We start from the raw sequence: 24,857 nt of genomic DNA, 5'->3' as shown, positions 1-24,857 counted from the left end.
AGCGCTGGATGCGGTTCCGAAGGGTTACGGTTGTATGGCGGTCGTGGTATGTGGGTCAGGAAGCCAGTCAGTAACGTCACGCTAACAAGTGACTCGAGTCTGATTGCGAGTAGCAGAGCCGAGCCGAGTCGAGTCGGGCCGAATCGAGCCGAGCGTAGCCGAGTCGAGAAGCACGGCTATTCGTTGATTTCGTTGACTTTCCTCGGCACGAATTTTCTTCATCCAAATCTGTCCCTGCGTGCATACGTACAAACGTTCGTACGCATACCTCAACGTTCGACCAGTCACCTAATTCTTTAAATTTTAACAAAGCACGCGCGGGCTACTTTGAAAATCCTTTCGGCTTTTATTTTCAATCGATCCAATAACTTTGCAAGCCCCCGTCTTTGGTTTATTAACGTTTCCCTCCTACCACGAGCAAAAATACGACCGCTATCATCCGTTACACACGGTACATACGCAATACGATTACTTCCACGCCTAGGTCATTACGATTTTCTAATTGAATATCGAAACTATTGACATGGAATGTAGCGGGGAATCTATATACCATCTCTACGCGAGGAAACCCGGTTATCCATATAGTCTTCCTCTCGTTCGTCGATTCGCCTCTGAATTTGGAGTTTCTCAAGACTGACCGCAGGCACACAGCATACGAGAAACACTTTCGCGAGGCTCAGCATTTCACGGCTTCGTTAATCAAGGTCTTCGAGGCAAGTGCATGACTGGCACTTGGGAGGGGACAGCGAACTCGTTGTTGGCGAGAACGAGGAAGTCAAGAAGCATCCAGGATTCTCAATCCGGTTTAATGTGTCGCGCTTGGTTAATCTCGCAAAGTTCTTCCTGCTTAAACACCTTCCCTATTATACGTTGTGTGTAAGTCTATCCCTTTCCCTACTTTCTTACAAGACTGTCAAATAAAAATCTATTTCGCGTCACTTCCGTGGGCCTCTTTCCGAGGAAACTCTTCTTCCGCGGCTCTGGTATATTTTATCCCGAATACTATTTCGCTCGGTCGTACAGCAATTAAAATTGGTAATGGGGACTATAATAGCTTTTCAATCTCGCGTACACTCCTGTTTCAATTACACTCTTCGCCTTAGAAACCTATACAATTATATATACATACACACTCTCAAATAAGAATTACAGCAGTGTCCACGATAATAGCACACAGCCAGTAATTCCACATCTATATATAGTACTCCAGTAGAGTATATCATTTATCCCAAAGCTACAAAATTGTCAAACAGAATTTGACATGGTAAATTTTATGTTTTTATGTAATTTCTAGCGTTTTCCAACGACCGCGGATAGAAATGATAATTATTAGGGCGTAGAAAGTATAGTTGGGTTGAAAAAGAGAGAAGCTTAATGCGGGTAAGTATGGATAAACATGGAATATGAAAAATTCGAATAGAAAAATGGAAATTGGAGGGCCAATGTTATTGGATATAGAGGAATTGTGCGAATGGAACTCGACGGCATGTGTGGCGTTGGATCGGAAGTTGGCCTGAATACCAGAAGAGCACGTAGAGAGGATGGGACGACGACTAGTCAGTACTCAGCGAGTCGCACGGACGGGCCAGCCGCCAGCCTCGTTCTCGACGGCTCACGGGGCTCACCCGCCGCGTCCGCTCACGGCAGGAGTGCGAGGAGAGTACGCGGCAACCGACGCGACACGAACCAATACAACGGCAGACGCATTGGTCGTTGCCTTGCCACTCGTTGCTCGCTCTTCAGAGGTGCTCTGCTGTGCTATTGGTGGCGCTGCAGAGAGAGAGAGAGAGAGAGAGAGAGAGAGAGAGAGAGAAGGTGACCGGCAAAGCAGGTGGAAGGGGAGAGCAGAGAACACCTGGACGACTTCCTGCCAGAGAGTAAGCACCTCAGTCTTCAGGAAAGATCGCTGCGAGCCGGCTGCTAGGGTCTCTACGGACCAAACTCCTCATCCACTCGCTTCGCCTCACATTCGAAACCCATCGGTGCTTATCTTAAGAAAACTTGGAGGAACCTCCTTTTTTCCATCGACTCTGCTCACTCGAGCACTCGACCAAAAATTGGTCTAAACGCCGCTTGGAGTGCGCGCGCGCTCGCTCGCGGCGCAGCAAACTATTTCGAGGCCGCTTTCGAAATGACGTTTCTTTCTTCGTGGTGCATACTGTGAACCTAGCGATTTCTGGTGAACACCCGGAAGCATTTATCCCAGTTTCGAGAGCTTGGACGGAAGCACCCGTTTCAAGGATAACGCTGTAAGAGCGAGAGGAAAAACCTAACAAGGATTCATCCAAATATAAAATAATGGTGTTAACGAGAATTCTGCTGCTTGGTGCGATTGCCGTTTGTTTTATTCTGCAAGGTTCGTTTATATTCTTTATTTTACCCTTTTATTTGTCAACTGTCAGACGAGTAGAATTTCTATATAGGAACGTTGAAGAAAATAAAGTGTCACGACGAGAGAACGCGATTAGTTTATAAGTATCTCTGGCGCGACTCGTGTTTTCTTCAACACTGCGTGACAGCATTTCTGTAGCCATAGAGACGCTTATCGCGCCAATCCAACTTAATCTACCGTGGAAATATAATAGCTCGTTAACGCACTGCTACTGATTATTATTATTATTGAAAATAAGATGCGCGTGGCCCATTCACCACCGTTTTCCAACGTCGAAGCTCAGTGAAAAACCTTGTGAAAAATCAATGCTCAAAAGCGTATACGTTGTACTCATATAGAGGTCTCGGTTACCGCGCGGAGATGCTCGACGAGGGACGTCAACCTTTTTCTAGTGCGAGAAACTTCTCTATGCATATATCTGTTTATTTACGTGCACGTTAAAGAAAAATACACGCAATTTGTTGAATAAATTAGGGTCAAGTTGGGGTCAAGCCGTGCTTGAATTTTTCAGCAAGTTATTGTTATATATACGTATATCGGTTGTACATATGAAATTGTATACACGCAGAAAGAAAAGCGCGCCTAATGTTCTGACCTCGCGTACGCGCGTCTACTTTCTACAATCTCGTCGCATCTTTCCGCACGGTGGAAAGCGCCTGGCAAAAACTCGCTGCTCGTTATGCTCACGTGCGAGTTCCTCGCCAAGATCTATCACCGATTCGTGAAATCATGCGGCGCGTATATCACACCGAATGCGTCCGGAAGTCCCAACGATTGCATGATTAACGTGCGGTTCGCTATATATACAATATATTTTTTAAGAAAATATAAAAAAAAAACAAGTTTTAATAAAACAATAATATTGTAACTAAGATAAGTAGTAAAATCAATATTTTAGGCAAATATATACTTTTAACTGATAATAATAATAATGCTGTGTACTGGTAAAAAGTAGTATAGCCTAAAATGCAGCATACTTTATACTGTATATGAATATACAACTCAAGCTTGTATCATGGAAAGTACGTCGATCGGGAGAGGGAGAGAGGGAGAGAGAGAGAGAGAGAGAGAGTTTAAAATTTCGAGGAATGAATGAAATTTTAAAGCGAGTGAATCTTGGGTGGGGACGAGGATGAATTTGCATTGTAATTGCAAGAGAAGGCAAACGAGTGATAAATAATTTATTTTTGTCTTAGAAAGGTGCTGGGGATGCGTGTAATTATCTCGTACAGCAGGTTAATGACCACGATTGCATCGTGTATAAATGATGCTTGCCATGCTGGCGTTTCCCACGTGTCTCCGAGAACTATAAACACTCTTCTCTCGTGCACTCTCTCGGGATAATTATAAAGAATTTTACTTAAGCGTATCCTTTAATTTACATCCTAGTTTAGCCTCCTTGCACTCAGCTTTATTTGACAATTTTCAAGTCAAACGTTAAAACGACGTGAAAATGAAAAGTTGGAAAATATGAAAAAAATGTAGTATTACGCGTGTTAGGAAGAAAGGCAAGGCGCAATTATTTGAAAAGGTCTGCTGGCGAGACGGGTTGGTCGAGTGATAATCAAAATGTAGATGGAGAGAAGAATAAACGCGGATTTGAATCCGGAAAGGAGTTGCGCGAGTAAAGCGTGCGGAGAGTTAAAAATGTCTATGTAGGCCAGTAGAGTGGACACAGAGCGAGTTTACGATTGCGTGGAAAGGGTAAAAGTTATTCCGGTGTAAATATCAGGTCAGTGCTACTGGTAAGATTCGCGCGAACCGTTATATTCGCCAATGATTATCATATAGTCTCTCTCTCTCTCTCTCTCTCTCTCTCATTCTCCTCAAACTCGAAATCTTATAAAAATTGTAGCAGAATAAAAATAAATTTTCGAGCGTTTTTAAAAAGATCAAGTTCATTGGATAATATCGTTATATATATATATATATATATATATATATATATAGATATACACGGAATTATCCTGGTTCCGGATAATGTTAAATTTGGGTTAAGGGAGGGGGGATGTGGGTGGCGGTGATTTGTTAAACCTGGCGTACTACGTCGACTGGTAGTAATAATGGTTAGTTTTGATCGGTAATACGTGTGTTCGAGGCACGTGGATACCAGAATAAGGTAGATCTGAACGGGACGCGCCCACGCCGAAAGCAAAGTGGATAATCGGAGCAGAAGTAGGCGAGCTCAGGAAGGTCGCACTGGCATCTCCCGTTATTTCACGGAATCGTGGGAAATTGGGAACTCAGCCGGGATAATTAAACGCCGCGTCGACCTTTTGTTTTCATCAACGTATATATACATATATATATGTATTTACTACATGTACAGTGGCTCGCGAACGCTCGTTCCGCATATCCAAGTATACAGCCATTGCAACGCTAGGAATAGTGGAAAGAAAAGAGCAGAAATTTATAAGGCGTTTAGAGCAGCTGACGGCTGCGGATCGTTTTCAAGCTTTTCAATGTCCGACCGGTTTATCGAGCTCGACCAAATGACGCTTAAAAGGCCCTTTAGGCCCCGCGTTAACGCGAGATAATTTGCTGGGTCAGTGGGACCGGCGTCGTTTAACGGACGAAAACTCTTGTAAATTCTAAATAAAAGGAGAAGAAAGAGAAAACCTGTTGGCTCGCGCGCTCGCCCGATTGTCGTCCAACCGATCGTCGTTTGTTCCAGCGTCGATTCATGAATTTTTCACAAAGAATAGCAAACCAGTTGTTTCTTCTTTTCAAACTTTATCGAGCATTCGAATCAATAGAGACTCGAGGAGCGCGATTTTGTGCTTCTCGGTGATGCTGCATAGTCATCGAGTGGTAATCGATTTCTCGAGCGAGTTTCGCCTGGCTGCTTGAAATGATGACTGGTGCAGTTGCCGCTAGGAATTGAGTGTGCGTTTTGAGAATTCTAGCGGGCTCCACGTTGCTTCTCTGCAACCGACATTAGCGTGACGTATTGTGCAAATCTTAAAGAGCCTTTCAACTGTTTTGTCGAATACGAAGACTTTTAACCGATAAGCTTATCCAGCCGACACACCCAAACGATTTCCGTGAAAAACTCAACCGTCCAGAGGGAACGATCGTTAAGGAACGAAAAGTTTTCGTCTTCGATCGGAAGAGACTCGACTTTATAATAACTTAAATTATAGTGCAGTAAATATTATACAGAGTTTCAGCCATTTTACCGAATATACAGAGTGTTAACCGATTTATAAGCTCGTTATATACTTAAATGTCTCATCCTAAAAACTCAACCATCCAAGAGGAACGATCGTTGAGAAGCGAAAAGTTTTCATCTCGAATCGAAGGGGATATTATTTGGTAGCTCGAATTGTTGCGCAAATATCTTACACCGCGTTTCAGCTGTGTTTTGTCAAAAACATAGAACGTTAACCGATAAGCTTATCCAGCCGACACACCCAAAACGATTCCCCTGAAAAACTCAACCGTCCAGCCGGAGGAACGATCGGTGAGCACCGAGCGAAAAGTTTCCATCTCAAATCGAGGTGGATACTTTATATACTATATAGCAGCTCGAATGAAAGTTATCCGAAAGCATAAGAAATCTCCAAGGTTTTATCTACGTCGGTTAATCACCCGAAAGATCCACAAGATTAGAGTACTGCATTTTATCTTGATCAAAACCATCAGTTTCCCATCTCCTCCTGCCTGAACCTCGCAATTTTTTATGCCGTACCAAATTTGGTTGTTTTAGAAGAATACGTGTACAATTATCTCGCTCGAGCTGCCTTACAAATTGGAGAGTTGTTTTAATTATAATTAGCGGGAGTGCACGGATCGAAGCTCTTTACTCGTGTCGTTTAGCACGGTGACGAGTTTGCGAAATTTCAGCGACTCCTCGTTGATTATATTCCGTAATTCGCAAGAGGCGAGAAGAGGAGTCGAGTTTCAGGTTTTTGCGTTTGGCAGAGCCACGGCAGAGCAGGGGAGGGGTTTTTACCGGATGAGGAGGATGAAATGCAGCAATTGCTATTCCCTAGAATTCCTCCTGGCTTTTTCTTCGCACCTGTAGAAACGGACGGCTCTATCTATATATATATATCTCTCTCTATAGACACGCATTGTAGACTCGCGCATCTTACACCTGCGAGTCTGCGACTCGTGCCGTGTGCGCGGCTTCTTCGCGCCGTTTCGTTCAGGCGAGCATGGATCCGCGATAAATATGTTAATTGAATAGTACGAACCGTTATACGCAGCCGGCGCAAGCCGATCTCGGATAGATCTTGCGCGTCCGTTTCATCCTCAAGAATGTCACCAGCGTGTCTCTATATATCCCTAATCAGAGAAGACATCCTCGATAATCTTTATACGGTTTCTCCGCTGACCCGTATAAACGATCGCCTTCTGGAGAATCCACATTGGTTATAAGTAAGGAAAAATTTTAAGAAAGTTTCGTCGTGACTCGCGTAGGAAGGAAGGGACGAATGTAATACAGAGTCCTATATATGGATTATATCGTGAAAACCCGATAGATTTGTATAGGGAGAATGATTTTTAGAATTATATAAATTCTTAAAATATTGTTCGGATCAATTTTCATTACAATTTTATTAGAATTACAAGAAAGTCCATGTGATACATGACCAATCGGAAAAGGTCGTCGGATCGTATGATGTTAAGAACGAAATTCTTACAAAATTGTTTCGGGCAATAATCTTTAAAATGGAAAGGTTATTAGGAGTTAAAAATGACTTGCTTTAAAATTTTCTATTAGTCGACGAATTTCCCAATAAGCAATGTCTAATCAGTGATGGAAGTTGGTTAAATATCTGCAGAAATAGGAAGATTCGGACTGAAGATATTTGAAAGCTTGATAAACTTGTTAATTAACACTTGGAAAGAAAAATGACTAAAGAAGTGCATTCCTGAAATTATTCGTTGTACATAAATTTATAAGTTTGAGTAGCACGTACGGGATACTTGGGTATGTACTTTGTACATATGTACATAGAGGAGAAATAAAGAGGAAGGGGGAATTGCGCAAGAACGGGAGTGAAATTTCGTGCGGGGTCACTGAAGTTTACTTCCCCTCTGGCGGTAAGATTGGCAAAGCTGAGAGAGGCAGAGCCGATGACTCGAAGGTGGATTGCGCGATCGCCTCGGGCAGGATGCGAGTCGCTTGCATTATCACTTCCGGTACGAGTCTTCCCTACGTTCAGCAGAGGAGGTTTACCGCTGGGCGATTAACGCGAGCATTAAAAAAAGCAGCACGCATCTAGAAAATACGATTGTAAGCTAATGTATCGTCCACGAGGTAGCTGCCATTGTGAAAGCGTGATTCAACGGGCACCTCGCTTATATTCTTTTATCGGAACAATGGGGCAAAAAAATGGCAGAGATGAAGCTGACGAAAGGAAAGTCACGTCCATCTCCCCTTAATGGCCAATTGCTTTGTCCACGCATTAAATTTCGTAGCTCGTATCGACTTTCAGCTGCTACCACGCGAAACTATACTCGCGCACGCTTATTAAATTACAATTTGCACGTATAGCGATTCCTCCTAGCTTTCCTCCCTAGGCTTTTTCATTATCATCGTTCCGCGAAATCTGGTCGTTGGGATCCGCGCTGATCCGATCGCGCGCTGCTCGATGTTTGTTCTTCCGCACCGCCATGAAATATTTATAACAGTTGCGGGGAATCTCCAACTTTCCCAGCTGCCATTGCGTAAACTGCGATTCGAGGCTGAATGGGTAAAAAAAGTGCGATTGCGATCCTCCTCGATGGGTTATACGTGCAGAAGAGTAATCACGTGACCGATGTTGACGAGCTTCCACGGGCATTGAAGTCATCGACTCGGAGACTCCAACGCCCGATGAGGCAACGTCCTGAGAGAGTCTTCCACCCGACTCGAGAGTCGAGACTCTTCGTCTTTCCCTCTCCGACAGGAGTTGCGTGTCTCTTCTATATATATATATATGTATATATAGAGTTTCACACTCGATATATAAACAAAAGGAAAAACCTATACGCGTGTCTTTATATACATGCTATATGTATATACATTATAGGAGGAAGACGCGAACGGTCCCGGGAAAATATGTTGCATTATCCGAGATTAGCCTCTCGAGAAATCGATCCAACCACCGGAAACGACGCGTAAAAGTACCGAGCGTCGGTTCCTCCCTCCAAACACCGAGTGTGCAAATTCATTTTTCCACGATAATCGTCCATGCTTCGATGCGTTCCCCTATTTTACAGGATGCGCTCTTTTTTATTCTTTTTTTTTCCTAATCCGTCACTTTTCATAAAAATTATTCCGACCCGCGCGCGCACACGCTCACGGAAATTACTATAATTCTGGAGGTTTAGCTGATTTTTCTCATTCCGGGACTTTACTCGATTGCATGCGTTTTGTTTTCGTATTATACAATATGATAAAAAGATTTTTGCTCGAGAGAGCCATGATAATGGGTCTTACGTTATTATTGTTAATTGTCCTTTGCATCCCGTGTCCGGATGAGGATTAATAAGTATAATTTATTAATTACGCAAAAGAATAATTCGCTGCGATGACTCACTGGGAGAAGGTGAATGTCCAGGCTCGATTTGTGCAATGAATATGTTACTGTGCAATTTTCTAGACGATTGATTAAACGATTGCGTGTTTTGAGAAGCCCGCGCTGCCTACGTGATAATTGTCTTTGACTGGCCTCTGGCTATTGAGAGAGTGTCGCGTCGCGTGTTTTCAAGCGCGGGACGAGGATCTTGCTACAAAATCAAAGAAATCTATAATTGCATGCGTCTCAACAGCTGACATCTCACTCAGCATCAGATAACTAATCCGTTTTGCGTATATAAAATCGAGTTTCTCACGTCAAACGCCCTGCGTTATTCCGTGTCGATAGAGAAAATTGTATAATCTAATAATCGTTGGTGCAGTGATTAACGAGTTCTCTGAATTGCGCGGATTCTTTCCTGGAAGGGAGCTACGACAGTAAATGCATGTATATAAATATATATAAGTGATCGAACGATCGAGTGATAGATGATTTTTCTTGCAGGCCACTCGGTTCGAGCGACCTGTGGTTATCCAGGATGTCCTGTACACGCAACCATTAGGTTCACGTATCCAGACAGCGAAGATGTGTTGGACGAGGAGGATACTCTCGTCCAAGCGACATATCCGAATGGCACCGTGGCAACTTACACCTGCGAGCCTGGATTCGAGTTGCTGGGTCCACCCAGGAGACAGTGCCAACCCTCGGGATCATGGTGGCCCGAAGGCATCCCTTTCTGCGGTGAGTTATACAATTTTCATCTAAATTCCATGGCATCATCCTCTGTTATCTAGTCCTGCTGCACGTTATCTTCCGCGTCTCGCATCGAAGACATATTGGTATAAATAAATATATATTCTTTATTTTGTCCATTGGACACAACTCGAGATGTACCTCTTTCATGGTCCGAGAAAATCGGTGGCCGAAAATGTCGTCGAGTGACCCGATTTCGAGTGTCCTTGACCGAGCAGCCTGGCGATAGTCAAGAAATACCGCGTCTCTCATGGTGGGGGTAATAAACCGTTAACTCTGAACCTGTTACTACCAAAGACTGCCCGAGGCCTTCCCAGCCTCGTATAGGCATTCCTTCATTACCCACGGTATCCCGTCCTTGAAGAAAATTTTTACGTCCCTATATAAACCATATCTCCCCTCTCCCTCCTATATAGTAGCTTGATTATTATGAATATCGTCAGAGCCGTAGATCTACGAATTTTCATCTATGCCAATACAAAATCCCAGAAATTTTCCTATTGCAAATGTATAAACTGTTTATATCTGTTTAGTTGGAAAAAATAAGTCGGTAACGTAACTATAAGGATCATTGGAGCTTGCGCGTTTTTTTCTTTTTTTTTTGCGTAGGGTTCCTAAGACAGAATTAAATCGTAATTATACTAAATATTCAACACAATCATATAACCTCAGCACATCCTTAGAACGCTCCGAACTTACACGTCCAGTAGACATGCCAAGAATGTCTTTTGAACATATACTATCAGACTGGGTGCATAAGTTGAGATCTATTCAATTGGAAAAAAATAAGTTGGTAGCATAACTATAAGAATCGTTGGAGCGTGCGAATTTTCTCTGCAGAGTCCCTAGGCCAGCAGGATTAAAGTGTGGCGGTGGTACGGCGAAGTAGGTCGTCAAGGATTACGATTACGCGCTGCGAGCACGCTCCGGCGCGCTCGGTGCGACTGTCCCAGTACCAGAGTAGTAAGTACCAGCATAGCATCAGCCTAGCCCAAGCCAAGCAAAGCCCAAAAGCGCCATTTCCACTGCGGCGATTGTGTCGCGCGAGCGACAAACAGAGCGCACCAACCAAATAACCCAACGATATTGCCTCGACACACCATTTTCAAACGGAACCTGCTCCAAATTTGATTTCACTACCTTATTCCTTCCACTTTTCTCTCTCTCTCTCTCTCTCTCTCTCTCGTTTTAAACACTTTTCATAGAAAAAACATTTCACTAATAAGCTCCTCTTGAAACAAAGACATCTTGGTTAACAGAATTTACTATTTTTGCGTCACCCAAGATTTTGCAATATCCCGAACGAGTTTTAAATGTTACAGCTAGCTTTTCTAAGAGAAAAACAGATGATATAACAGTGTAATATAATACGCGAGAATCGGAAGCTTCGTTCTCGATAATGATAATTGAAAGTATTTGCGATTTCAATCAAAGTTTACACTTGAAGCGATTTGTATAGATTAATGGCTCGTAGTTTATAGTGGATTGATCGGGTTCTCTATAATTGCACCGTGGTGGTAGCTAGTATATATATATATATATATATATATTGGTGCAAGAGTTTCTCGCGCGTCTGGCAGACCGCAATAGCAACTCGCTACTTACGCATCTGTGCGTGAACTTGACTTTTCGAAGGCGAACCTGCTCGTTTCCCATAAATGCTCGCAGCTCACCTATCGTAATCTCGTATAAAGTTCGCTGGCTCTAGTTTCTTATCGCTTCACGCATGGAAGAGGTATCGCTCTTGAGAGAGAGAGAGAGAGAACATGCCGAGGCCTCCCACGTTGAGGAATCCAATGACTCCCTACCTAATATACCATCCTATTTTGGCAATCAAAGAATCTTTCTATCGTGATTCACTCTTCGAGTTTATTAATACAAAAAATAGGGGCACGAATAAACTATTCGTTGGTATTCCGATCAGTCGTCAACGTTTAAGCTGATGGACGTATTGGAAGAGAGGAAATCACGTCATATGATAAATATAAAGTCAATGACTACTACTAATTCTTAAGCTTACAGTCATTGCTTATATTAACACGCACGATGAGTTTACCTGAGCTAATCGTATAGAAATAATATTAGCATATCGTGTCATTGATATCCGACAGTGTAGGAATCATATAGAATACATATATGCTGTCGTGTTGAGAATAAAAGTCGTAAGTGACATTTATGATATTTCGAAATAATTGAACGTTAGCAAATTAAAATGCCTTCCGCGAATGATTAACAAATTACAAGGTGATATAAATTATCGAACAAGTTGAGATGCTGCAGCATCGAGATTTTACGAGTACGTATAGTTTGAATAAAAATGAAGATACACGTATATTGTTAAAACGACAGTATATTGTACAGAGTTTGCAAGATAAAATGACCCAGTCAGGCCATGGACATAAAATTCTGTTTATCTTTATTATAACTAAAAAATATATGAAATTTTTGTACAAAACCTTTCGAAGTGCAATTAAAAAGAAGTTTCGAAAAAGTCTTGTTCAAAAAACAATAATATCCGTTATGGTTACAAAGTTGAAGAAAATTTTACGTCCATCATGGCCTGGGTCATTTAATCTAGCTCGAACCTAGATATATATATATATATATATATATATATATATAATATAAATAAGCAAATGCAAGTCGAGTTTGCAAGGATGAGGGGGAGGGAGGGAAAAGTTGATGGTTTGTTGCACGAGGATAGATTATCGCTCAAGTTCAACAGGTTGCCAAGTCCATTATGCGTTACGAGGCGGTTATTATTGGCATGACAAAGAGCGCTGGTAATATGGAGCCCTTGCTTATTCGCGTGTATAAGAAATAACTGTAAATTATGAGGAGGTAAGGCACGCCATACATTCGATATCGAGTTCTGGGAACGTGAGCGGCATACTCGCAGCTTTCCTGGCCATGCTGTGCGTTGTATGTGGGTTTAGGTCGAGAATGCATCAATTATCCGTTTTACGTGTCTTATCTATATATCCGTCCTTATAGCTCCTTGCATTCGATTCCCCGTTGACCAACCCATTTTCCAATTGTACTACCCTCCCCCCTCCTCCCTCTCTCACTCCATCTATAAATATATATATATACATCCTCATTCGCACAGTACATTCTTCGATTTCACGTTTCGCTATATCTACTCGCCAGATTCTCCCTCGACGATCGAAAAGAGTCCTGCACGTGGAGTCTCGAGTTATCCTTTCTCAATCCGTTTTGTCGAGAGACCACATCGCGACTTTATCTTCGTTGGTGAAGAACGCACGGGAAGACGATTGTTTCTCCATCGAGATATTATCTCAGCTCCCCCCTTCTGCATTGCGCTTTCAAGATTGTCTGTTCATCTACCGATTGTTAACGAGAGATATTTTTCGGTGCCGTGGAAACTGCCTACGGCGGAAAAATCCATCAACCTCCCCTTTTTTCATGTCCTCCTTAATTATCGCTCCTGTAATCGTTATTAGTCCGCAGTGAAATTTCTTCCATTACCAGAAATCACGAATCAAAACTTGTCACGACTTTCCATAGCCGTGCAGGCGCAGCTCGCATCGAGAGCGAAAGGCTGCTGATGAATCGCGACGTGTCGCATTCGTTCGATCATTAGAATGTTTTAATCGTTCGCGGACTTTCTTACCCGTCACTCGGTACGAGATAACAAAATATATATAAAGATTATTAGAAACTCGGCAAGAGCGATCGAAACGTGAAAAGCACCTTCGCCGCTCCTCGCAGAAAAAAAAATCGGTTGATTCGAATAAATCTTGCACCGTACACAGTCTCTATAAAGTAATTTATTTAGTTTCAACGATAAGAACCGATTGAAATTAACCGATTGAAATCGAGTTGAATTTATTTAAAGTAAAGTTTGTTAATGTCGAATAGATAGTTTATTACAGGGGCTATTCGAGCGTCATGATTTATTGGAATGCCAAAATTTTATTTCTCTGTGCAGTAAGCAATTAATTGATAGAAAAAAAATAAACAGCAATATAATCGATATATGCTTATACGGATCGATCGCCGTTGGGGTGAATCCGTTGTTCCGCGTTGCGATTAGAAGCTCGGAACATCTGTTGTTTTGTCACACGAGGAGACGTTGAAAAAGCTGTAGGGAGGGACATCCTGGAATGGAGTGGAAGATGTCGCGGCCGGGGTAAAGAAGGTGAATCTCAAAGGCGAAAAGGCTGTGGTGATCGAGAGACTCGCTCACGCATATATAGAGAAGGGGAGGCACTTGCGCGAGGCTGGCGCCGATAAAATTCTCACGTTACGGTACAGTCAAACTACCGCAAGGCCGGCAACTTGTTCGTAAATGCACTGCCACTTGCTGCACAAAACGCCATCGTTCAAGTCCATCTGCGTGCCAAACGGCTATTCACCCGTGCAGCCAGCATCGCTCGCCGATTCTTCGACCTTATTATTATTATTACATCGGAGATATTATTATATTTTAAAAAACAATCCGTGTCTCGGTTCACCCGTACAAACACTATAGTATATATTACCCTGCACCGAATGACCCAAGAATTTTCAACGCAAGGTCACACGATCGACGACGAACCTCCGTCGATTTCTCTTCGTCCTTCCTCGCATCCTGCCAAACGACGAAGCTCATTTACGTGCCGGACGATTGTTTATAATCGTGTAGTCAGTCTTGCTACCCGATTCTACGGTCTTAGTATTATTAATAATGCTCGACGGCGGTATAGGTATATATCTTCATCTACTTGTATGTGTACTCGCCGTTGAGACACCGCAGCGTCCATTAATATTATATTTTAAAAACAACCACAGCTATATACTCCCATAATAACTATTTTCCACTGAAAGATCTCAGCGTTTTAAGCTCAAGGTCACTCGATCGACGTTACTTCAATAACGATCGACGGCGACTCTTCATCGATTTCTCTCCTCATTACAGCACTCTTAGTCCTTCCTCGCATCCTGCTAAAGGAGGACGCGATATAATCGCTCCATCCTATCTCCCATTGTTCCCACGATTTTTCATGCTTCGCTAATTATTCGATCACGGTGACTTTTTCTCGAAAGAACCTTGGCGAATTCCACGGATCGTCTTATATCGATGGATATGCGCGTGGATTATATATGTATATATGTATTTTACGAGGAGATTTACGGTAGAAGCGTTTTCTCGCAGTTTTGAACGTGGCCGGAGGCAAAGCTCCGATGCAGTCTAGTAACGCGGAAGGTGGAATTCCTCAGCGGGCGGTAGACGGGAGTAGCGGACAGGTGTACTCGCCCCAAACCTGCACCCTGACGAGACCGGAGCACCGACCCTGGTGGTACGTCAATCTCCTAGAGCCGTACATGGTGCAACTGGTGCGACTCGACTTTGGCAAATCCTGTTGTGGTGAGTGAAATTGTTATAATACTATTTTCCAACTGTGTTTGTGCATGTCCTTATATATAGAAGTTGATCGATGTGCAAAGAATATCGTAAATATTATCCAAATAAATAACGATCGATCAAGATTCGAGGCACATATCCAGACACTTTCGTCAGAAATTGCGAGTAGCGTGAGTGAGAAAGAGATAGTGTGTCGCGTTCTGTATAGGAAAACCCGTGATAATTGAATATCGGTAGTCGATTTTATCGCTACTTTACGAGGCCGTAAAATGCGAAAGCGATTTGTTTCCAGGTAAAGCGAGTTAAGCCTCGCGATGAGGTTCGATGCAATAATACACAGCTTAGCCGGACGGATAATATTTCAAATATGTGTCCGATGCTTATCGTAAACCGCGAGTTAGCGGTCGGCCGATCCCTAATGGTTTAGAAACTGCCGGATTATCTTGACAAATCAAACTTGATGATAGACCCGCGGCGAGGATAGTTTCTTTTTCTTTCAATTTTAGTCGATAGGACTGTTGCGGTAGAGGACGGTGTATCGAGTTTGTCATGGAGAAATCATAAAATTCTTCGGGGCTCCCTCCATAGCATGATGGATCAATTGACTTGGAATCTTATAGCTTTCATGACTAAGAGAAGCTTCTGTCGAGTTTGTCACGGAGAAATCGTATAGAATTCTTCCAGGTTCTCCCCAAAGAATAATGGATCAATTCACTTGGAATATCTCAGCTAATTTCAGTAAGAGAAGCTTTCGCGCGCGATCTTATGTACAAAGTGTGCCGAACAGTGACAGAAATTTATAATTAGCCAATGGTCAAACGCAAAACGCTCCAATAACCATTTCGCGCGTTCAAATTATCCCGAAGATGTTTCTGGACGCTTCCATTTGAACTTTCTATAGAAGATTCAAGCAAATCGATGACGATTTAATGCTTGGCGGGCGAATCAGGGGGAGCAGAAAAATTGTCGCTGAGACAACTTGGTGAAATCCCACGAGGACTATACATATATACGTGTACGAATATATAAACAGGATTTTATTTTCTAAAAGTGAAAAAAATTACAGCTGACTTGGTGTTGCTTGACTACACCACTGGAGTATTCAATCATTTGGTTAATTTAGTATTAAACGACGCGATCGTGACTATTAGTTAAGTGAAAATGGTGATATTTATGATGAACAATGAAGGCTACCGAACCAAAACGGTGGTAAATTAGCACTTTTAGGATATTAATAGACGTTATAGTAGAAAAGTGTTGTAGTAAAATTACTCGAGGTTTCGTTGTGAGAAAAATAACATAAGGGACCATGAATACTAAACACTACATAGAGTCAAGTAAGAATTTCTATAACCGTCTATATATACGAGAAAAGCTTAAGAAAAATGACAGAAATTACTGATAAAGCATGCTGATAATTATTTATTAGAGATTTTCACCGTAATGTTACTGTATTAATACGTACGTAGTCAATACTATGTATATATATATATATATATATATATATATATATATATATATGATAAGAATTGCTCTTACAGGCAGCAAAAGAAGCTCGCGTCAATTAGGAATATCGAGAGTGGCGCGTATGCGAGAACTTTTAGAAACTCATCCGAAACGAAAGTGAGAGTACTTGACTTTCGATTGTTAGAAATTCACGCGATTCGGTTGAAAGATATAATATATAGTATATAGCACGGCACGCATTGGCAAGTCCGGCATACATATATATATATATATATATATATATATAAGAGTTCCTCCGGCCTTTCGAAGCTGCTGCAGCCAAACGAAAGGAACTATAAAACTTGCTATGTCAGCCGTTAAAAACTTTTATTTCGCCTTTTTCAAGCTCGTAAATTATTTACGTTCTATCATCGTCCTTTCGAAAAACCAATGTAACACGCGTATAAAGCTGCATACAGCGCGTGTTTACGCACGAGCGATTCCTGCAGCAATTGACGAATCTGTCTCCGAGAGAGTCGTCCGAGTATAAAAGAATCCGTTATGGCATCGAATCGCCTCAAGATTTTTGCTCCTCTATCTATATAACGGTCGTTTTTCTTTCACCTGCTAAGAAGAGGACGGGCGTGTTTGTATATACATATAAATATATGTATACGTGTGTTTCGCTCGGCCTTTCCGCGATTTCTAAACTTACAACATTTGCATTTCAACGTCCCGATCGTCCCGAGGAATAGCAATCGAGCTGTGCTCGCATCATCAACGTTTACTTGGCCAAAACTTTCACTCTTTCAACGCAAACACTGCGATAATAATAATGGAATTGTGTGTACAACGACCGAGTAATTTACCGCGAAAGAATCAGCGAGAGTGTTCCGTTATTCACCAACGAAATTTCTCGCTTCCCTCCGCAATAAAAGCCTTTCATTCCGTCGTGTTTACCAGCGATCGCATTTTAATGCCACTTTATTCCTCGGGCCCCGAATAATGATCCTAAAGAAATCACGTTGCATGCTTCAAAGAAAATTATACCATTATCCGTTATTCTTTTCCAAAATTGCTAGATATTTATTTATATACATATGTGTGTGTGTGTTTGTTATTGAAGAAAAAAATCAAGCTTGGACTTTTCCTCGTTTTTACATTCGTTATACTATATAGTTATATATAGGCATTCGCAAGTTGCACGAGCTCGTTTATTATTACGTCCATTTTCTCTAGATGGATTTTGTGGGTCAAAGCGTAATTCGACAGGGATAATTTGCATTGGTGTATGGGACTATACGAGTAGGCGCGCGTCACGCTTATAAGTTGTTTCAGATGAGTTATCTCATCAGAATACGCAGCCCTGTGAAATAATGCGACTCGCTTCGGAACTTCCAACTATCTATTTAGTTACGGACCGGTAAGATTCGGATACGTGACGATAATTCCCATGCTGAAAAGCGCCGTAACGCCTGTGGCGCGCGCATACAATTAATTCCTTGTCATCGAGAACATTGGGAGGAAAGGAAAAAATAAGGATCGGAGTACGCGCGCGCAGAAACTTTCTCAAGAAATTTTCCGTCCAGAAATACTCGCCTGGGACTAAATTTGCGTGGGTCTAAAAGTAAATTTTCTCTCGCAGAAATCCTTCTCCCAAGATCGTTACATTTTCCCCTCGTGTCACATTTCACTTCTGCTGCACATGCGTTTTCCTTTAATTCGTAGTTACGGGGCGCAGTACTCTGGCAATTTGCAGCGAGCGCTAAGATTAGAGAGGAAAAAAAGTAGATGGAGGAAAAATTGTATTATACATAATTTAGCGATGTAAAATAAATGCACGCGTTACGGTGCAAGATGGATAATGGCTGAGTTTCTCTTTGATCTCTCGCGGAGGATGAGATGTATGTATATACATATATACATGTGTAGTATAATAGTGCGATGATGCAGTGGGAGGTGAGACGGAGAATCATGAGAGCCGATACCAAGGATTTTGCGAGCTTTGTATACCGAATAATATACTAAAATTGTCGCGAGTTCGGAAAAGGATTATAGGGACGAAAGGAGGAAAGCATGTAATTGGAGCTGGCTGGCAGAGTGGCTCGGAGTCACGGCTGAACCGCTTTCTGGGTCAAGAGATGTAGCGCTTTGCCCTGCAAGGATTGTCCAAGATGATTTTATCTGGCTAGATAGCGAATTGTAATCCAACGTTGAGAGAACCATAGAATACGCAAGTGAAAGCTCCTACGGGAACCCGGCGATATTTTCCTTTGTCGGAACGCATCATTGCCTATTCTCTATGTAGTTTCTGTAAGACACTTGCTCACCCCTCCCCCTGTATATATATATCAGTCGACGCTATTCACCGGGAAAAACATTTTTAGTTAAAAAAATAAAGAGTTATTTCAATCTAAATGATTGTTTTTCTCAGTGCTCGATCGAATCTGCTCGAAACATATTTGCGTTGCAATGTATATCAGGTGCGGACGGAAAACTCTATATATATAGAGCCAAATGTATAAATTATTACAGTGTATGGAGATATGCAAGAAGAAAGAAATGTACAAGAGAATTTTATTTGGCTGGAGAGCGATGATTTGTAATATCTAGCGTTGAAAGCTGAGTCGTACAATACGCAATTGACAGCCCCCCTCGGGAATCCGGCAATATTTTCCTTTGTCGAAACGCATCATTGCGTATTCTCTGTATAGTGTGTAAGAGACTTATTATCTTTCTCTACTCCGACGCTATCCGATCCGTTCTGCTCGAAACACCTTTGTGTTGTACTTTTATCTATAACGGGTGAACAGTTAACTACACGGAAAAAAGTTAATAAAAATAATTGCACGAATAGCACTGCAGTACCAAATCCTCTCAATTGCGAGATGCCAGAAATTACCAGTTTTAGAGACAATTTTTCAAATTACAGTGCAGTGTCGTTGAATTTACTGATTTCAAACAATAATATTTATAATGTTAGTAAATTTGAAAATATTGCTGTGTGAGAACAGTAAATTTAACAGTTGTGCAGCGTAACACGTTGAAGAATTGTCTTTAAGAGCAAAGATGGATATATATCGACATTACAAAATAGCTCTACTTGAAATCTTAGTTCTTAAAAATTGTACTGTTATTTGAAGACTGATTTCAATTTCGATAACTGCTTTCGAATCCGCAGAGAGATTATATCTTTTAGATTAAACAACATTTGATATTTATTCTTTTCTGTTTCGCAACAAAGATACCAATTAGTACAGTGTATTAATAAATGTAAAAAAAAAGAAGGGATGGAAATGAATAGACTGCTTCACCACTAATTATCCAATAGTTTTATTCCCAATATAATAACTGCTCTCGAACACGTATCGATTCAAGCGAAACACGATTCTTGAAATGCTGTTTTCCGATCGAAATGAAATTTAGTGTGGCCGATTATACGAGCGATCCGAGAGTCGGGACAGTTCGGGTGCAGAAATTGGCCATTAAAAATTCATACGTTTGCTCTGCTATAGGTGATGGAATATTGGGAACGATCGTTGTTCGCGTTGGTAACAATAGGCCGGATTTGGGCACGAATCCAATTTGCAATCGTTTCACCGGTGCCCTCGAAGAGGGTCAACCGCTTTTCCTGCCTTGTAATCCACCGATGCCAGGAGCCTTCGTCTCGGTACATTTGGAATCAGCAACACCGCAACCAATTCCAGTTCAGCTTTCTTTGTGCGAAGCGTTCGTCTACACCGATCAGGTAATTTCTATTACAAGAATTAAATTAAATTAAATAAAAAAAAAAAAAAAGAAGAAGAAACGCACAGAATAATCTCATTAAAAATTTCTGCAAAATCACCAGGCTCTTCCAATCGAGAGATGTCCTCAATTCAGGGATCAGCCACCAGGCTCCACGGCGACTTACAATGGAAAATGTTACATTTTTTACAACAGTCAACCAATGGTATTCAAAGACGCTTTAGCATTTTGTCGGGCAAGATCCGGAACGCTGGTGGACGAGAGTAATCCAGCGCTTCAAGGATTTATCTCGTGGGAGCTTTGGAGACGTCACAGGTATTTATAAACAAACAATTTTGTAACGTAGTAAGAAAAAAAGGTGAGTCTCAAAAAGATATATATCTATACATTGAATTTTTCGTTTGAACAAGGAGCGACACTTCCAGCCAATACTGGATGGGCGCTGTGAGGGACCAGAGCGACCGAACTGTATGGAGGTGGACCGGAAGTGGAGACGAGGTCTCCGTATCCTTCTGGAGTCTTCCGCAAGGGACCGAGGAAGATTGCGCGCGTTACGACGGAAGTCGAGGCTGGCTCTGGTCCGACACACCCTGCACAGCGAGATTAAATTTCATCTGCCAACATCGTGAGTGCTATAACAAAACTCTCTTATTGATTCCTACTTGATGACCTGTCCGGTGTAAGAGATGAAAAGTTGAAACGATGTTCGATCCTCTGGTTAGAACCACGAGCTTGTGGACGCCCGGAACAACCACCAAACTCCACCATGTTGGTTAAATCACCCGCCACGAGAAATCGTGCTGGCCTTTACGAAGTTGGAGCGACAGTCGAGTACACCTGCAACGCGGGGAGTCTTCTTATTGGACCGTCTACCCGTACCTGTCTCGATACTGGATTCTACAACGAGTTTGCACCTGTCTGCAAAAGTAAGAAGGATAACATATACGATATAGCGTAGGTACGAGTTAACGGGCACAGTTCCTAGTTTGACGTGGTTCTATCCTTGCAGGCATCGAGTGCGGTTATCCGGCTAGCATAAAACACGGAGAGTACACCTTGATCAATAATACTGTCAGCTACTTGAGCCAGGTGCTCTACTCGTGCGAAGAGGGATACGAGATGACTGGTAAGAATTTTCTATGAGATATTCACTTGTATAAGAGGGGGGAGCGCTGCAGCGTAAATATTGACACTGGGCCTATTGTCAACAGGCAGAGCTCGCTTGACTTGCGACATCGACGAGCGCTGGAACGGTCCTCCGCCTCGATGCGAGCCGATTCACTGCGATCCACCAGCAGTCGTATCGCACAGTTACGTTCAAGTGGACGAAATCGACGAGACACCTGCACCTGCGATCAAGACCAACGTTTACAACCGTACCGTTTTAGTTGGCAGCATCATCACGTACACTTGCGAGAAAGGCTACAGACTCGTCGGCTTGAGGCAGATCCTTTGTCTATCCACTGGATTGTACGATCATGCAGCACCTACTTGTATAGGTAATTGCAGTAATTATCTACGAATAGCCTTTAATTAGTCCCCCCCCCCCCTCTTCCATTGACCCAATTTGTAAATCCATTCTCCAGTATTCTCGAGGTGTACAGAAGAAACAACGATCGATCATCGTTTGTAATATGTTTGCTTATAATATTAATATGGCGATTCGCAGAAGAGCAACGAACGACTGTTACGATTCCTCCGAGAGTAACGGTAAGGCCATCGAGTACCAGGACGCGACCTTTCCTGCCGACCAGGGTGAGATCGACAACCACGACGAGCACGACGACGACTCCGGCGCCTCCTCGCAAGGTACCCAGCACGGCCGAGTTACCAGCCACCGTTAGGGATACCATTCCCAGCAGACCAATCGTTGGAGTTCAAAAACCAGCCCCACCATCGGGGCCTCCTCACGATGCCATCAGCGACCATCCGCAGGACAACGAAATTTCCGGGAGTGGAGTGGACCACGCTCAGGCTGGTATAGGATCCGGTGTACCGGAGCCATCCGGGCCATTCAGGGTGGACCGATCGGACCAGCCCGCCCATCAAGCCAAACTGAACCTTGGTGCGGTCATAGCTCTCGGTGTCTTTGGTGGCTTTGTCTTCCTGGCCGCCGTCATCACCACTGTGGTCATCCTCATCCGCAGGTAAATATCACCTTTAACTTGAAAGTTGAAACTTTAATCAGTATATATATATATACAAAGTATAGGCGCATCTTTTCAGTCGTGCTTTATATACATATATATATACGTCTAATAACGCTATTGTTCATTCAATGTACATTATATCGCTTGTTTCGTTCAGACTAATTCCTATCGTCATACACTCTTGTGCTCTGTTCTTTTTTACCTTCTTATACCATAGTATACATAAGTATAGAATAATATTCATTGTAAATTGAGTTCCATCTTGATGATATGGAAATATTGCCGGGCTGTATCAAGTGCGAAGTAGCTTTGTTTCCTTTGAAACGATTGTAAAGTAGCGTGAAAATCGTTGAAAGAAAATGAATTAAGACGGAATCCGTTGTTTGCGTTGCGGTGGTTAGCGGCAGTGGCAGCGCGAGAGGAGGGCGTCGCAGGGGGCTTGGTGGGGTTGGTGCGTTGAGGGGTGGCGGTAGTGGTGGCCTTGGTAGGGGTGAGGCGGGAATGCCCTCGCGTTGGTACACTCTACTGGCGCTACCCTTCCCTGACCAGCACCTGGGGCGCCGTGACCTCACGGCGCGCCGCAGTAGCGAGCATCCATACTCTTTCAGTCTATCGGCGGCCCAACGTGCCGGATACTTCTCCAATCCATCCCTCTGAGTCTCTATAAATTCTTCAACTACTACTTCAATACTGTCTTCACTACTCTCGCCCCCCCAATCCACCACTACCCCTCCACGCAACCACCGCAACCACCACAACATCAACCATCACCACCACCACAACCACCATGCGCCATCCTCGCGAGTCATACTAGTCAAGGTAAACGAGCAAGGATTCTAAAATGCACCATAGCGTAGCTCGTTTCACCAATAAAACACCTACAACTCTGCCATATTATGCTCTATGTGTAACAGTCCAACTCTGGCCTCTCTAGATTCGCTTGAATCACGCGATACGCACCACCCAAGCCATTCTCTCGGGCGCTTCCAGCTTCTTTTTTCTCCCCTCTTTGCTCTCTTTCGGTATTCTTCTTGCAAAAAACACGCCTTGTCTGAAACTAGTACAATTTTCTTTTGCACCCAATCATGCACGAAACTTTCTTCTACTCTTTTCTATATACATATAACGTTTGTTGGTACGAACCGTAAATGCATTTGGCACAAAAATTCTTTCTTTTCCTGCACTTGACACTGCAATTGTCTCTCGCATTTGCTATTTGTTTCTCTTCTTCACTTGTCTAACGGTAAACTGTTTTCAGAGAGTTATGTATTCGTTGTTTATTGTACAGTAGATATTGTCTAAAAGGAAAAAAAAGACGATTCATTGTAGAGTCCAATGTATAGCATTTGTGAGAACTTGACGAATAAGCAAAAGCATGGATAGTGTTGAACGAAGAAAGATGGTTTGAGAGGATTTCTGTGGAATTAAGGAGAGTATTGAATGATTTAACAGGAACCGTGGTAGAAGTAGTAAGCATTATCGACACCGTGCATCTCCCGATTGCAATACAGTGGCAAGCTTCGACAGCAGTTCCTCCGAGAACCGGGGTGGCTTGAATCGTTACTATCGTCAAGCCTGGGAGAATCTCCACGAGACCGCCGGTCACAAGATGATTCATCCTCCGCTTCGTCGTAAGGAGACCCTGGATGAACCAGGATATCGAGAGAACTATCGCGGGAACAACACTGAGAGAGACGGATCAGAATTAGTGGTTAGTGATGTAGCTGCCTATCCATCTAGCAAACACGCCAGTGTTTCCGACAAGAAACGCCACCATCACCATCATCATCATCATCATGGTAACTCTACGTCCGAATGGAGACAATCGCAATCTCACCACAGATACTGAAAGGACCTACTCTTGCTCTATTACAAAATGTAGCTTCGCTAGCAACGAATTTCCATCGAAATTAGTACGCACGAGCTACATTCTAGGAAAAAAAAAGTGCTCATCCCCGTTTTTCTTTAACCTTACATTGCGTAGGAGACATCTCGAGCGATACAACACTCGAAATAGCACGAGGCGTCCTACATTTATTGTTAATATGTTACATGATATATTATTTATAATCCACCTGTTATGCAATGTAAATATTATATATGAAGTAGCATGAGAGTTGAGCAATGTAATTTTTGCTGCCGTTGTACGAGGTCGAAGAACATGCCAAAAAACAGAATGAGTTATTGTAATAATGATCAAACGAATTTTGTGTAATTTTGTTTTAAGATCGTATTGTTAGATATCTGCGAATTCGTATTAATCTCTTCTTTCTCCGAGAAAATTACAGACTTCAGGTCGATCAATGTAGAGAAATACGTTATGGGCACCTTGGCCTCACCTTAAAAGCATTAGTAGATTCTTCAGAGAGAACAGTACTTGCAATACGTAGCATTAAGGGTAGGCCGATGTTATTCATTTCGTTAATTTTCTAGCTCACTTAGGTCTATTGATTGGACTGCATTACAAAAAAATTACGAACAATGCTTGC

At 42.5% G+C, this 24,857-nt stretch overlaps 1 protein-coding gene across 2 annotated transcripts; it reads left to right on the top strand.

Moving 5' to 3' along the window:
* Positions 1-1,799: 1,799 nt before the first annotated feature.
* On the top strand, positions 1,800-24,583 carry LOC136783825 (uncharacterized). 2 transcript variants are annotated; one of them, XM_066744125.1, is made up of 11 exons: positions 1,800-2,356; positions 9,409-9,645; positions 14,816-15,028; positions 19,987-20,219; positions 20,322-20,533; positions 20,629-20,843; positions 20,941-21,144; positions 21,228-21,344; positions 21,430-21,717; positions 21,888-22,365; positions 23,821-24,583. In XM_066744125.1, exons 1-11 carry the CDS (start codon positions 2,299-2,301, stop codon positions 24,215-24,217), a joined length of 2,652 nt encoding a protein of 883 aa, XP_066600222.1. In that variant the 5' UTR covers positions 1,800-2,298; the 3' UTR covers positions 24,218-24,583. The 2 variants fall into 2 exon arrangements, with proteins under 2 accessions (XP_066600222.1, XP_066600223.1); XM_066744126.1 differs by lacking the exons at positions 1,800-2,356; positions 9,409-9,645 and adding an exon at positions 11,252-11,392.
* Positions 24,584-24,857: the final 274 nt, after the last annotated feature.

Source organism: Prorops nasuta, unplaced genomic scaffold, assembly GCF_024137725.1.
Source record: "Prorops nasuta isolate Cenicafe-Biocafe unplaced genomic scaffold, Cenicafe_Pnas_1.2 PNAS00038, whole genome shotgun sequence".
Lineage (NCBI taxonomy): Eukaryota > Metazoa > Arthropoda > Insecta > Hymenoptera > Bethylidae > Prorops > Prorops nasuta.
Note: the sequence above shows the minus strand (reverse complement) of the source record. Positions and strands in the feature narration are given on the sequence as shown.